This window comes from Clinocottus analis, unplaced genomic scaffold, assembly GCF_023055335.1.
Source record: "Clinocottus analis isolate CAN_PGR_092001 unplaced genomic scaffold, fCliAna1.0.p SCAF_21, whole genome shotgun sequence".
In the NCBI taxonomy this organism is placed as follows: domain Eukaryota; kingdom Metazoa; phylum Chordata; class Actinopteri; order Perciformes; family Cottidae; genus Clinocottus; species Clinocottus analis.
The window spans coordinates 11,445,893-11,459,194 of record NW_027175943.1 but is presented as its reverse complement, the minus strand read 5'-3'; the positions used below and the strand labels follow the sequence as shown (position 1 = coordinate 11,459,194).

The 13,302-nt window shown below is 42.3% G+C and overlaps 1 protein-coding gene across 1 annotated transcript; it reads right to left on the bottom strand.

The window, feature by feature from the left end:
• Positions 1 to 348: 348 nt before the first annotated feature.
• Positions 349 to 11,686, bottom strand: htra3b (HtrA serine peptidase 3b). Its single transcript, XM_068587636.1, has 10 exons — positions 10,996 to 11,686; positions 7,067 to 7,166; positions 6,653 to 6,785; positions 5,800 to 5,889; positions 3,048 to 3,242; positions 2,871 to 2,903; positions 2,522 to 2,636; positions 2,383 to 2,440; positions 1,142 to 1,237; positions 349 to 1,020 (listed from the first exon to the last, which is right to left on the bottom strand). Exons 1-10 carry the CDS (start codon positions 11,408 to 11,410, stop codon positions 852 to 854), a joined length of 1,404 nt encoding a protein of 467 aa, XP_068443737.1. The 5' UTR covers positions 11,411 to 11,686; the 3' UTR covers positions 349 to 851.
• Between the last annotated feature and the right edge of the window lie 1,616 nt (positions 11,687 to 13,302).

Below are 13,302 nucleotides of genomic sequence, written 5' to 3'. Positions count from 1 at the left end.
GATAAGCAAAGATGAGGGTTTGGATGTAGATCGACCAGTAAATCAAGAGCGTTGCTCATTCCAGCTCAGTTCCTTCTTCACCAGAGATTCCTCTGCAGTGGCACGTTGAGATCAAAGCTACCTCACTTGGATTTGGTTTGGCCTTTGTGTGCTAAGCGCAGGCCACAAAAAAACAGTTCCCAGGGGAAGTAATGCAGATTCTGTCCTTGTTGTGGTGCAGTGGACCAGCTCTTGACCCTTCGATGTATACTAGAAGGGTCATTAGAGTTTCGTGGACTGATATTTATTTATGGAGGCTTATGCCCATGTCCCCCAGTCAGAAAAATGCTTTAGAGCAAAGTCATCACCAACATTTAAAACATTTTTTATGAGAAATTTTCAATCAAACTGTACATTCATCAAGATTACTTTGATCTTTCTGTGATGTGAATCATAACATGCTGCCAAACAGCCTCATATCAACGTCAGATTTTTGAGGTACTTGTACAGCAAATGTCAACTGGTTAAAACATGTATAATCAAAGTGAAACATAACATACATTATAGGGTATGGGTCTATGTGGTTCTCTAGGGTGTACATGTATGCACCTGTTCCAAACTTGTCCGGGTCGCAGCAGATGGATCGCACAGTTGTACATCCTGGATATCAAAGCTGCGTTGCACCATGTTGCTCACGTGCTTCTTTTACTTGGGTACAGTTAACAGCCAGTTATCAAAGTAGCAGAAGATGTGTTTGCTTGACAAAAGTTCCACTGCACCGGTGCAGAGCTTCCACCATCCACTGTGTTCTTCCACACCAATAAGGCCTTACATGTTGGTCTAACTCCTCATGAGAGCGGCGCTTCCAACGTCTACTGCATGATGACGTCGGGCTCAATGTTGAAGAGCAGATCGTCGTTGTCCCTCCTGACCTCCAGCAGCAGGGCGGTCTCCTCCTGCAGCGCCCCCTGCAGGTCGGCCGTGACCATGAGAGGCTTTCCATTCAGTTTCACAATAATGTCCCCATCTTTGATACCGCCTCTGGAGACAATGACAGGAATGAATAGTTAGAGTTATAGGTAAAGCATCATTTTACTTCAGACATGAGTAACACACTGTATTCTGATTTTGTTTGAGGAATAAATGAATAGTAAAAACTTACTTCTGTGCAGGTGAGTGAGGAACAACTTCATGAACATAAATCCCACTGGTAACATCGGGGAAGTCTGGGTTCTGTTGTTTAAGCTCTTCAATTAACCTGGAACCAATAAGGATATATATTTATAGTTTTTCAAAGAAAGACCATCATCTATACAATATTTCTGGGATTTAACTTTTTCAATTCAGGAACCACAAGGTGTATACATTATTGCATACTGTATTTTTTATTTAACCTTTGCGTAAGTGAGTCTTATTGTCTCGTTCAAGAGTCAGCGTGTCCTGACAGAGATACAAGATAGACTGTAACAAGTCAGTCATAAGAGAAAAGACAGATAATGCAAAATATGCCACAAAATCTGATTTTGACAAGGTTTAAAATTCAATACATACAATATTTAACAATAGGAGTGACCCAAAAGCAGTTTAAAACCACCTATAGTCATCCTATCTGAAACCATAAGCCAATGAATAGGACACACAAAATCTAATCTACACAGAGAGAAACTTTTGCAATTTTAGATAACTTCTAAATACAGACAGTTTCAGGGAGAGACAGTGGAATGTGTCAACAAAATAACTTTAATTCTACTGGCAAGACAAACTTTAAATCATTTTTAGACGTTTAAAGAAACTTCAAGCTGTGAGAGAGCCAATGCAATACATCATTGTGTCATCAGCATAAAAAGATGCATTCCATGGTGTTTCATATCAGTACAATGTGAATGGAAGAAGGCCCAAAATAAAGCATTCTGGGAGACCGTTGCCACTTTCTAGAGCTTTGGATTTGGATGTTGCTGTGCTTTAACCGGCTTTTAGCTTTATATATATATATATATATATATATATATATATATATATATATATATATATATATATATATATATATATGTATATATATATATATATATATATATGTATATATATATATATGTATATATATTTATATATATATATATATATATATATATATATATGTATATATATTTATATATATGTATATATATGTATGTGCATATATATATGTACATATATATATATATATATACATATATATATATATATATATATATATATATATATATATATATATATGTAACATGATGCTTGAGTATTTTAACAACATTTTAAATGGATTTTTTGAAATGAACAACATAAGATGCCATCACTCTATTCCTATCTCTTTTCTCTATTTACTATCCTACCCATCAACCCATTAAATTGCCATAAGTAGTTCAGACTCACGCCGGTGTTATGGTCAGCATCCTGATTCCAATGAAACGTTTCTTTATTGACCTCACATCTGAAAGAGACTCCAGTTAGTTTCTGTGTATTCAGCGGGACATAGATGATTGAATCTGGCCCTATGACATCACTGACAGACCTTTGCTGTGCTTGTCGAGGGAATCATTGAGGAAGCGAGTGATCCTGTCGGAGGGAATGGCGAAAGATATTCCAGCTGCGACCTTCAGGGTGTTGATGCCGATCACCTCCCCGTCCTGCAACACAGACACACAGCAGGACAAAGTCAACGTCTATTTACAGTTTCAGAATGTGTCAAAATAAAAGGAGCAAAACAGTAGTAAAGTTTCTGTGGTTGTTAGTGCAAAGCCGCCAGCACACCGGCAAAGGCAGTGATTGTGCAATTTATATTTACAGTTTAACAACCGGACCCGGGCAGAGAAAGGTATTTTAAAGTAAACAAACTTTGAGGTAGGAAACAGAAGGCGTACCAAATTGACAAGAGGTCCTCCTGAGTTCCCGTACTGTGAAGGAAAACACACACACACACAGACTGGGTGTACACACTGCACGCTCTCACAACTTACAATGTGACATTTTTACAACCTACTGACTGCAAAACAATAATTTTGACCCAAAGCATGTTTTCCGCCTCGCTGTGTTCTCACGTTGATTATAGCGTCCGTCTGGACGTAGTCCATGTCGGAGTCCCTGAGGCCCAGCTCCTTGCCGTCTCTCTGGGCCGTGCTGACGATGCCGGTGGTCACCGTGTTCTGGAGGGCGAAGGGGCTGCCGATTGCAACCACGAACTCCCCGGGCCTCAGGTCTGCGCTGTGGCCCAGGAACAATATCGGCAGTTTCATCTGGGAAAAGGCACAAAGGGTATGATAACGCTGTTGCAGTATGGAAGATATTTGGGGAGTCCTTTATAACAACTCCTCCAAACCTCTGATACAATCCACGCAGGTTGTGAGAAGACTTTCTGTTAATATGCGCTGCATTCCTCTGAGTCAGACCTCTTTCACAGCTGTGCAAGAGGCTCGTGAGTCTTCCATACCCCAAAAATAACCTTGTACCATAAGCCTAAACATTTACACTTTTAACACCCAACGTGTGTTAAAACAAAAACTGAATGTCGATGACTTCACTTTGGGACACACTTTAAGTGCTAATTTTACATTTCCAAGAACACCGTGTGTGAGCATGGCAAACTGAGGCTATAAAATAACACACAACCAACAATCAGCAAGTCTGGACCGTGAAGACTAATTAAATAAAGTATGGAAAACCATGAATAACAGCCTGGTGATGATGACAACAGTCAATAAAAGTACATTGGGGAAGTTCATGCAGCAATATACGGTGCAATATATTTTTTTTAAGCAAGTTGTACGGAGAATCAAGGAAAAAGGGAGGATATGACAAAAAGACGAGTGGAGGAGGTGAAGGGAGAAGAAGAATGGAGCTGAGTATAAACACATGCTCAGCAGACAGATGGTGTGACTGGAGGAGAGGAGGAACGGGCAGAAAGGGTTTCTTTAAGGTGGAGCCCTTTTGGATCGGGTTTCTCTTGGTCCCGATCCAGCTCTCTCAGCTCCAATGCAGAGATGTCAACCGAGGTTCAACTGGTGAAGATATTTTTGCGGTGAATAACCACACATCTTGTGTGGCCAAGGATTGTTGAAAGATAAATACAAATTTCCAAAGATACCAAATCAGCTGAGGTTTGGAAAACTATTCATGATATGATTCTCAAAGTATCTAGAAAATTTTCATTTGATGAAATGTGAATATCATAAAAAAAAGTTTTAATTCTCAACAGTCTTACAAAACTATTGGAGATGACAGGGAACACTTGCGAAACCACTGTACAGTACAATGTGCAAATATGTTAGTATTGTTCCTTTTAATGCCTCAGGTCGTTCATCTGTCAGAATGTACGTCTGTCCTATTCTCATGAACTGATTTGGATTTAGAGGTCAAAGGTCAAAGTAACTGGGCGACTGTGGCTCAGTGGAGAGCAGGGTTGTGCTTCAATTAGAGGATCGGCCGTATGAACCCCGGCTCAGCTATCAAATGACGATTTCTGTCCTTGAGCAAGACACTGCGCCCACACTGTTTGACTGTCAGATAATCCTGATGTGGTAGCTCCACTCATTAGTGGGTGAATGATGTCACGTAGTAGTTGTGTTAAAACAGTGGTCAGAAGACTAGAAAAGTGCTGTATTGTCATTTACTGCACGTTTGTCCCATTCTGGTGCATGTGATGTGCATCAGCAATGGTATCAGCAATGGCATTGACAATGGCATAAACAATGCCATCGGCAATGCCATCAACAATGCCATCAACAATGGCATCAACAATGGTATCGGCAATGGCATCAACAATGGCATCAACAATGGCATCGGCATTGGCTTCAACAATGGCATCAACAATGGCAAAAAATCCTTTTTGCTCATATTTTTTGTTTTTACATTATCTATATGATTTTGAGATGCACCGCGATTGTCTTTTGAAAGATTGTGTCGTGATGCCGAAAACTCAATAAAGGCCAAAAGCAGGTACAAGTGCTTATGTTTTTTAAATGCTGCTATGTTTTACAGCGCAGGCCTTCGATACTCGCCAAACCTCAAATGATTACAAATCGAACAGGAAGCAACACCCAGACTGTGAACGTCCACGGTCATGACTGCACCTTTGGCTTCCGGGAATGGGGATTCACTTTTTCAATATTTAACCAAAACCCTAATCTTTCCAAAGTTTTTTACCAGCAAGGATGCAAAATATTGGAAAATGAAATACAAATCTAACATGTGCATAAGGATCATGGTTTATCAACGGTCGCTAGTATCAGCCCAATAAAACAGCAAACTAATTACAATTTGGGAGTTGACTCACACCGAGCAGAAACTCTATAATCCCTGAGTGGGACGAGCTGTGGATGTTTCTGTGCACTCGAGCTGGAAGTATTTGGTGTCACCTCAGGGGTGCTTTGCATTCTGACTTGGGTCTATTTAGCACACTCCAGTATTAACACCACCATGAACCCAGACACATGAGTTTGAGCCCCCACCAGTCTGGTACCAGACCTCTGCATACTTGCTTTACTTTATTTTTTATTGTATGGACAAAAAGAAGCTGACAAAATATGTTGATACAATCAAATCTCAGACACTCCAATGCTTGTAGACACATTTTTAACGAGTACTTGATGCAAGTTAATGCTTTTTCAAGAGCAAGACATATTGACTTGAATATCGAGAGAGGAGCAGCGTATGAATCACTAGGTATATTTCTTGAAGAATCATTTAAACGCAACAATGATTAGGGGAATATTGATCATTCTGCTCTCAGATCCATTACCAGAGCGTGCTATTGGTTTGTTCTCTGGCACAGTATATGTATGTATGTGCACTCACCTGGGAGTTGATTTTGATGGTAGCAATGTCTGACTTTTTGTCTATGTCTTTGATGTTGGCTTCATATACATCCCCGTTATGCATCTGGACCTGCAGGGAGGAATGGGAGAAGTTTAATATCACAAATGAAATCTAAATCATAGGTTTGGTTTCAGATTAGGTTTGATTCATATCTAGGAAGTCAGCTTTGTATCATAAATAGTATATACAATAGTCACTCATCTAAATAATCTGGGTTAGTTGCGTTTGAGTCAATGGTGGTTCAACCAGATATCATTTTTTTAAGGACATTGCCAATATCTTGAATTTGCAAATAGCCGTTATTTGGTACAAATGTTGAACTTTTATAAATGTTTCCATTTGAGTGCCAAACATTGACACAAATTTAATATTGTTACGGTGCATACACCCATGAAATGAATCTCATAATTATTTCTTTCTCAGAGTATGAAGAGAAGCTCTATATTAACGCCTATGTTTTAAGTTCAGAGCTGAGGTCAGGGAGTGGTTAGCCTAGCTTAGCATAAAGATGTGGCAGTGGAGGGAAACGGCCACTGAGATAAACTGATGATTTTCAAGAAATAGTTCCAATGTGTAACTCCTCCTAAAACCAAAATGTGTCATTTTTACATTCCTAGTTCTGATAAAAGATTAAACATGTTCAACCACAGTCTGTCTCCAGTTCTGTAGTTTATTTTTTTAATTTATTCTCACAGTCTCCTTTTTTACCCAAGGATACTATCGACAAACCAATTTCAATGCCAACTAGAGTTGACTTGGTAATGTTTAAGCATGTGAGAAGGTCGGGAGCATTTCAAGTGAAGCATAAATGATTAAAACAGTATTTCATCACCTTGAGGTGCTGTTGACCGGACACTGGGGTGGTGCTGGACACCACATGGGCGTTGGTAACAATCAGTCCATTATCTGACATCACAAACCCAGATCCACTAGACAGAGGGATGTTCCGACCAAAGAGAGGATGCCTGGGGTGTGAATAAAACAATTGTTTCCAAAGAGCTGAATCACCTCACAGCTGATCATTTTGTTCGTCCCATGATCTCCAGTTTAAGGCTTGTTTGGACATAAACTGGAGATCATTGGACGAACAAAATCTTGTTTGGACATGATTTCAGTCTCAATATGTGAGAGTAGGCACCACTTTGATGAGCATATATTACATCTACCATGTGAAAAATGTTTGATAAACCGAAAGGCAAAGTTATATTCTAAAAAAAGATAGCCTTTTAAAGACATATGTCAGTACCTGAGGAAGAGCTCGATGTGGACCACAGCAGGGGCGATTTTCTCCACCACGTCGGCAATGAAGTTGAACTTGTAACGAGGACTAGCAGCATTAGAAGGACCTATACTGGCAAGAAGAATTATGTATTTTAATAAACAGTCAACACCTTAATAGGATAATCAAATCAAGAACACAACATGTTCTAGTAATCTAACCAGGAAGATAATAACCCAGATACTTTCTCAATCTCATGAACTGAATAGATCTACAGATGGCAGGACATAAGTTTTTTGGTAACTGAAACAAAAACAAATGTCCAAATGGAATCTTAAATGGTTGCACATTGGAGCTAATAAAGAGAATATTAAACTCTTTTGACAATAACAGTAGAAAGATTAGAAAAGATTAATATCTTAGTTTTGTCAAAACTCAACTGCAGAATGTTTAGGTTCATCCAGTTTACTAAAATGGTTTGGACTAAAAGAAAGGCACAACTGCGTGTCATCTGCATAACGTCGGTCAAAGCGTTACTACTTATTAAAGTAGTTGTGTTGTGCAAGTAAACCTGAAAGCTTAGGGAACATACCTTATTTTATAAAGACACTGTGCGTGTAATGTGCAATTCCTGTGAACTTGGACGCTTATTTTGCCCCCGTACTTAACAACCTCGGATAGTGGCAACTAAACCCTTTTGCACAGTCCTCTGATGGGCAGTGAACACAAGAGAGTGAATGTGGGTCAGGATATTGCTGAAGCAGTCCCCTCTGCTCCACTACCCAGACATTAACAAACCCACCTGATGGCACAATCCTGGCCGTGCTTATGGAAAACCCAGATGGCTTTGCCAGAATCATAACCTCCTTCACTGCTGGAGCAGTAATAACGGCTTACACGCCGTCCTTCCAGCTGCACTGAACACTGCGGAGCCACGTCACTGTGGTTCGTGATTTTAGATTGAAACCAGGATCTCAAATGACAGAATGGCAGAATCCAAACCAAAGGCAGAAGCCAGTGGGAAGCCACTTTTTTTTAATATAACACAGCCTTTAAATATTATTCAATCACTGTTCAAATATTTTTGAAAAAAGGGAGAAAAAAAGCCTTATTAATGAATAAAGCTCCACAAAGCTGAGCTGCAGAGTTGTCCACCTCGCACGCAGTCATTTGATCCACTGGTATTCAGCGCAGCTCACATAGCAGGAGTAAAGCCTTGCTCAGTGTCAAAATGTTTCTTTGTTTCCATTAATAAGGTAGTGTTCACTTTCATAAGAAAGAGAGAAAACACTGCTGTTGCCGCTGGTGCAGACTTCAAATAAATGACCGGCTGGGCGGCTGTTTAAAACCACACATGGGAAAAGTGATCTGACCTGCATGGAATCACTTAGGCCCGTCATTTGGGAAAGACCGGAGAATGAAACTGTACGATACATATTTCAGTTGATTAATCAAGGTTTTAAAGCTCAACTACTGATTTAGGGGAGAAACTTTCTTGGTTAAAAAAAGAAAAAAAAAGATGCTGAATGATTAACCACGAGCGATTTGGGAGTTGGGACTTGCAGGTCAGTCACCCATATATTTTTAGTTAACCACGCCCGTAAGCATGCAACGCTCCAGTGACATAGTGTGTGTGTGTGTGTGTGTGTGTGTGTGTGTGTGTGTGTGCCAGCCACATACCCTTTAAACCTAGAGAAAATAAAGGGTTTGTGATCAAAGGAAAATGTAAATAGAGTCTGCCACAACTCTGGGCTGCAGGGACTTCCTGTTTCCTCAGTTGATATCTCCCATTGGTATGTGTCTGCGTGTGTGTTAGGGTGTGTGTGTGTGTGTGTGTTTCAGAGGATTGTAACCCCCTGAGCAGGGGATTGTAGAGATGATTGGAACAGTCAGCAGCAATCTGTTTCATTCATCAGGACCAAACAGACCAGATGCCGTCCGTCTGTCCGTCCAGCGCATCGGATCCTGGCCGACGTGTGAAATATGTGTTGTCCTTTCAAAGGATGGCTCCAAAGGTTGTCTCTGACCCCCTCCCCCCTGACCGTTCATCTAGTATCAGCATCAGGCAAATGTAACACAAGCAACAAATGTAACTAATGTAATGAATTAACACATCGTTACGTTTTAAACGGAAAAAAAACAGATCATTGCCTGACAAATTTTAAAACTCAGTATGCACGTGTTACATTTATTTGTGTGTGTATTGTAATTTTTGAGGTCAAATGGTGGAATTTTCTGGGGAATCGTTTTGATTGTTATTCAACTATTAACCGACGTGAGAGTATACGAGCTTAACGAGTGAAGACGGTTTAGTCTTTCAGATTCAACAAACGTAAAAAGGCAACAAAACTCTCTGCAAGTGGACTTTCACAGCGAGCAGAGCTGATGATGAAGCTGCCGGCCTCTTTGTCTGGGACAGTGTGAATGAGAGAGATGGAGAGAATGTAAAGAGTAAAACAACACGCAGTGACGGAAGGATGATTATTTAGTGGCTTGTAACTTTTCTCCCCGTTTGCGTTTGAATGGAGACGGTAGTTGAATAAATCCTGTCGCGCTGCGGGCAGCAGCATGTATATCAGTGTGACAGAGGAAATGAAGAACATGTGCACACGTGAGACAGGAGAAGGAGTGTAAACCAACAGATGCTGGGGTCTCTCCACACGATACTAGCCATGTGTGTGTGTGTGTCTGCCGTCGTGCACGCCATATGTATTATCACCGCCAGGTCGTATGCCTGTGGGGAGATCATGCGTTGTGTGTGTCTGTCCACAGCTAATCTCCCATGCTGTTGGACCCATTAGCCTGGTATTTATCGTGTGCTTGTTTCAAGGGCCTCTCTTGGTTTTGGTGATTCACCATTTTTGAAAAACAGATTTGGTTGACTGCATTATATCGACGGTGGCTGCTGACTGCTCGCAGGCATTTCTTACAATCAACTCGGCTAAAAACAACCGTTAGAAACCTTTAGTATGTAACCCCCCACCCTTTACAAGGGGAAAAAAGGACCGTTGTTTACAGGGAAAGGCCTGCACATGAACTCTGTGTTTGGGTAGAGGGGATTATGTCAGTCTGCAGGACAGAACAACATCTTTTTACAGGAGGTGTGGTTAATTCCTGCTGTTTGCTGTGCTCCAAATAACTGGTCCTGGCCCGCTTTAAGAGGCTGTTAATCCCGCACCTGCCCTCCAACCAGTGTTTATTGCTGCTGTGAATCATTACTCTGGTGACCAAGCCTTATTAATCTGGCTCTTATTAATGTGGAGGAAAGCCACCGGGCGGTTTGTTGAGGGCCAGACCCCACACTCCCTCATGAGTCAACATGATTGTGGGAAACTCATTTCTACAACAGTAAAAGCAGACTGAGGATCACTTGTGGCCTTAGAAATAGCAGTGAGTAAAAACAACTGTTATTGGGGTCACTAACCTCCTAAAGGGCAGAATAAATTCTTCTGGTGCTTTTTGTTAGAAAGCAGAAGAAGACGTGTTTGCCAACAGAGACGGACATATTAGCCTAAATGTAAATAAAGTCTCTTAAATCTCACTCGGATTTGAACCGGACACGCTTGAAATGACGGATGGATTGGCACATTTTGATTCTTTTACTGGAGCAACGACATAATGAGTGACACAAAAAGACTTGTCTGTGCTCTCTGGTGGACAAACTATGTTATCCTCACAAAACGATGCGTATGATGAAAATAAATACTTGGTTACTTGGAAAACTACTTTGGGAGGTTGAGGACAAGATCAACAGGATCTGTACGGTGTACTTAGTGTTTTTATCAGCTGACAAACACCAAGTTTAAGTGATACACAAAGTTTCTACTACTATTTCACTGTGGAAAAATATGAAATTGAAGTCCATATAGCTTTCGAAAAGGGCTCTTTAAGATCCTACACACACCTGGTCCGGCCCTGTCCAGCTCTCCTCGGAGCCACGCATGCGTACATCGTACCTGTGCTGTTCTCACACGGGCCCTTCTTGGCCTGCGTGATGGCCGGCAGTGCCTGCTGCTGCGCCTTCCTGCTGGTGGCCTTCAGCTGGCACACGTTGCCGTACGTCTTCCCGTCGCTGCCGCACACTTCCTGGCGGAACCTGCACCGGCAGATGCCCTTGGAGAGCCGCTTGCCCGCCGGGTGCTTGCACTCCAGCCCGTCCCCGCACGGCAGGTCGTCCTTGCGGCCGCACGGCTCTCCCTCCGCCGGGGCGCACACCAGGCAGCAGTTGCAGCGGTCCGGCACGTAGCCGCTGGGGCAGCCGGGACTCGGGCAGGTGCTCACGTCGCACCGCGTCGGACACTTGTCTTTAGGCTCTGCGCCGGCGGACTCCTTGAGGAACAGGAACACGGCTGCGTACAGGAGGACCTGCATTCTGAACGGATGATTTAGAGACGAAGGAAGCCGAAGAGAAGTTTACGCGGAGATCACATTCCCTGACTCCGCACTGCTCCTCACTTCGTGGACACTTTGCAGAAAGAGATCCACGCGCGGGAGACAGAAAGACAAATGTTTCCTGAGTATTGCAAAATGCATCCGAATAAAGTGATCCCGATATTTAAAAAATAAAATAAAATCGGACGGTGAGCTTTGTGTTGTGATGTTGCAGCCGTGCGTAATTACGCGAACCAGATGTAGGCAGAGCGCATCCAGTGGAGAGAGTCTGGCTGTGTGAGAGCAGTGAGGCCGGCCGGAGAGAGGGCGGGGTGTGGGCGGGGTGTGGGCGGCAGCTGCCTTTGTGGGGGCGTGGCTCCGGAGCTCCTCCGCAGATGTTGGCCGCGCCGCTGTTACCGCGTATGACCTCAGCATGAGACGTTCAGGTCACATCCGGCCTTCAGACACTTCTGGCAGGTCTCGTAGGCCCAGTAATGATGGAGGCCGTTTAAGTTCTAGAACTACAGAGTTCCCTAAACGCACCGAGCATTTTCTATGAATTTAAATTGATGCCATGCATCCTGTTAAACAGCAACGCCGCCATTAGTTGTACACTTTTTACTGTCCTTTTTGGATTGTTCTTATAGTGTCACAGTTAGGAATATTTTACTGCTAATGAAGTCATTGTCTCAAATTAATATGGATGCCTCTAGACGACCTTCGTAAGCACACCAGACCCTCGGAGAGGAGATTGGCTGTTTCTATATTATTCTTAATAGTCGTCACCGGATTGGATTTCTGAGCTAAATCAGATAAAATCCGACGGGTTGACCAGAAACTCCGCTGGGAGCCGACACCACGCCGCTGGAGGCTCAGGCCGTATTGCTAATCCTGCCGGAGGGAAGAGGAGCACAGCAGAACCAGAACCAGGACTGGGCGAAGCAGACTGTCAATATATCTGCTGCAGTAAGATGAGAGCTTTTCTAAAGAGTCTGACGCTCTAAAACACTACCACCTTTGCCCACAGAGGCCGCCAAAATCATCACAATATGACAGTTGCGCGTAGTAACTTTAAACTTTCCGTATATGGGGAAATGTAGAATTTGCAGATGTTTAAAATGTACCAGGTATACGCTTGTCGGCCTCACTGCTAATATTCTTGAATCCCAGAGACAGAACTCGGCTTCATGCGCGCTACCTTTCTTTTTTTCCCCTTTTCTTTCCAAAACATGAAGTCATTCTTTGGTGCAGACTGGTGATGTGTGGACGTGCTTTCATACTGTCCCCTTGTAAGGGCAATTTAAGACGACCAGACCATGCAGTCACACACACACATACACACACGCTACTTTTAAAGGTGCTTTACAGTTCACTTCAGAGGTGATTCCAACTTTATTTCTTCCACTTCCTGTGAGAAAAGGAAAGCTAGAGCAACTGTGGCTAAATGTATATTTATTTCTCACCTCGTTTTCTCAAGACAAACTGTGTTCTCATCACCAGAGTGTTCCCCTCTCAAAATAAAATGTTTCATTTAATGAAGCCCAAGCAGAAGTTCAGTAAGAAGACACTCTTTACTCTGTGGTTCATTCACGAGCTTAGTCTCTAACTCTCACAGTGTGTATGTTAAATGAACCAATCAGAGTCGGCGCAGTTTCCGGCAGCCAATCACAGCGCTGGTGTCAAACTTTTAAAATATGTTCTCCTCCCTGCTGCCGTCAGTTGTCATTACAGAATAAACCGATGCGACCCTCCTCCACTCCAGGCAACACTGGCCAAAGACTTTGCACCCTTCAAATACATGCAATTGTAATAAATTATTGTTAAACTCCAAAACAAGTCCTGATTGAAATATTACAGAAAACAATGTGAGGCAGAGTTTGATGTGGCATGAA

Coding starts and splice junctions, on each gene's coding strand:
- htra3b (XM_068587636.1), bottom strand. CDS start 11,410: ATGCAGGTCCTCCTGTACGCAGCCGTGTTCCTGTTCCTCAAGGAGTCC. Junction 7,167..10,995: donor CCCGTGTGAGAACAGCACAG/GTACGATGTACG, acceptor TTGCCAGTATAG/GTCCTTCTAATGCTGCTAGT. Junction 2,441..2,521: donor CCTCGACAAGCACAGCAAAG/GTCTGTCAGTGA, acceptor AGTCTCTTTCAG/ATGTGAGGTCAATAAAGAAA.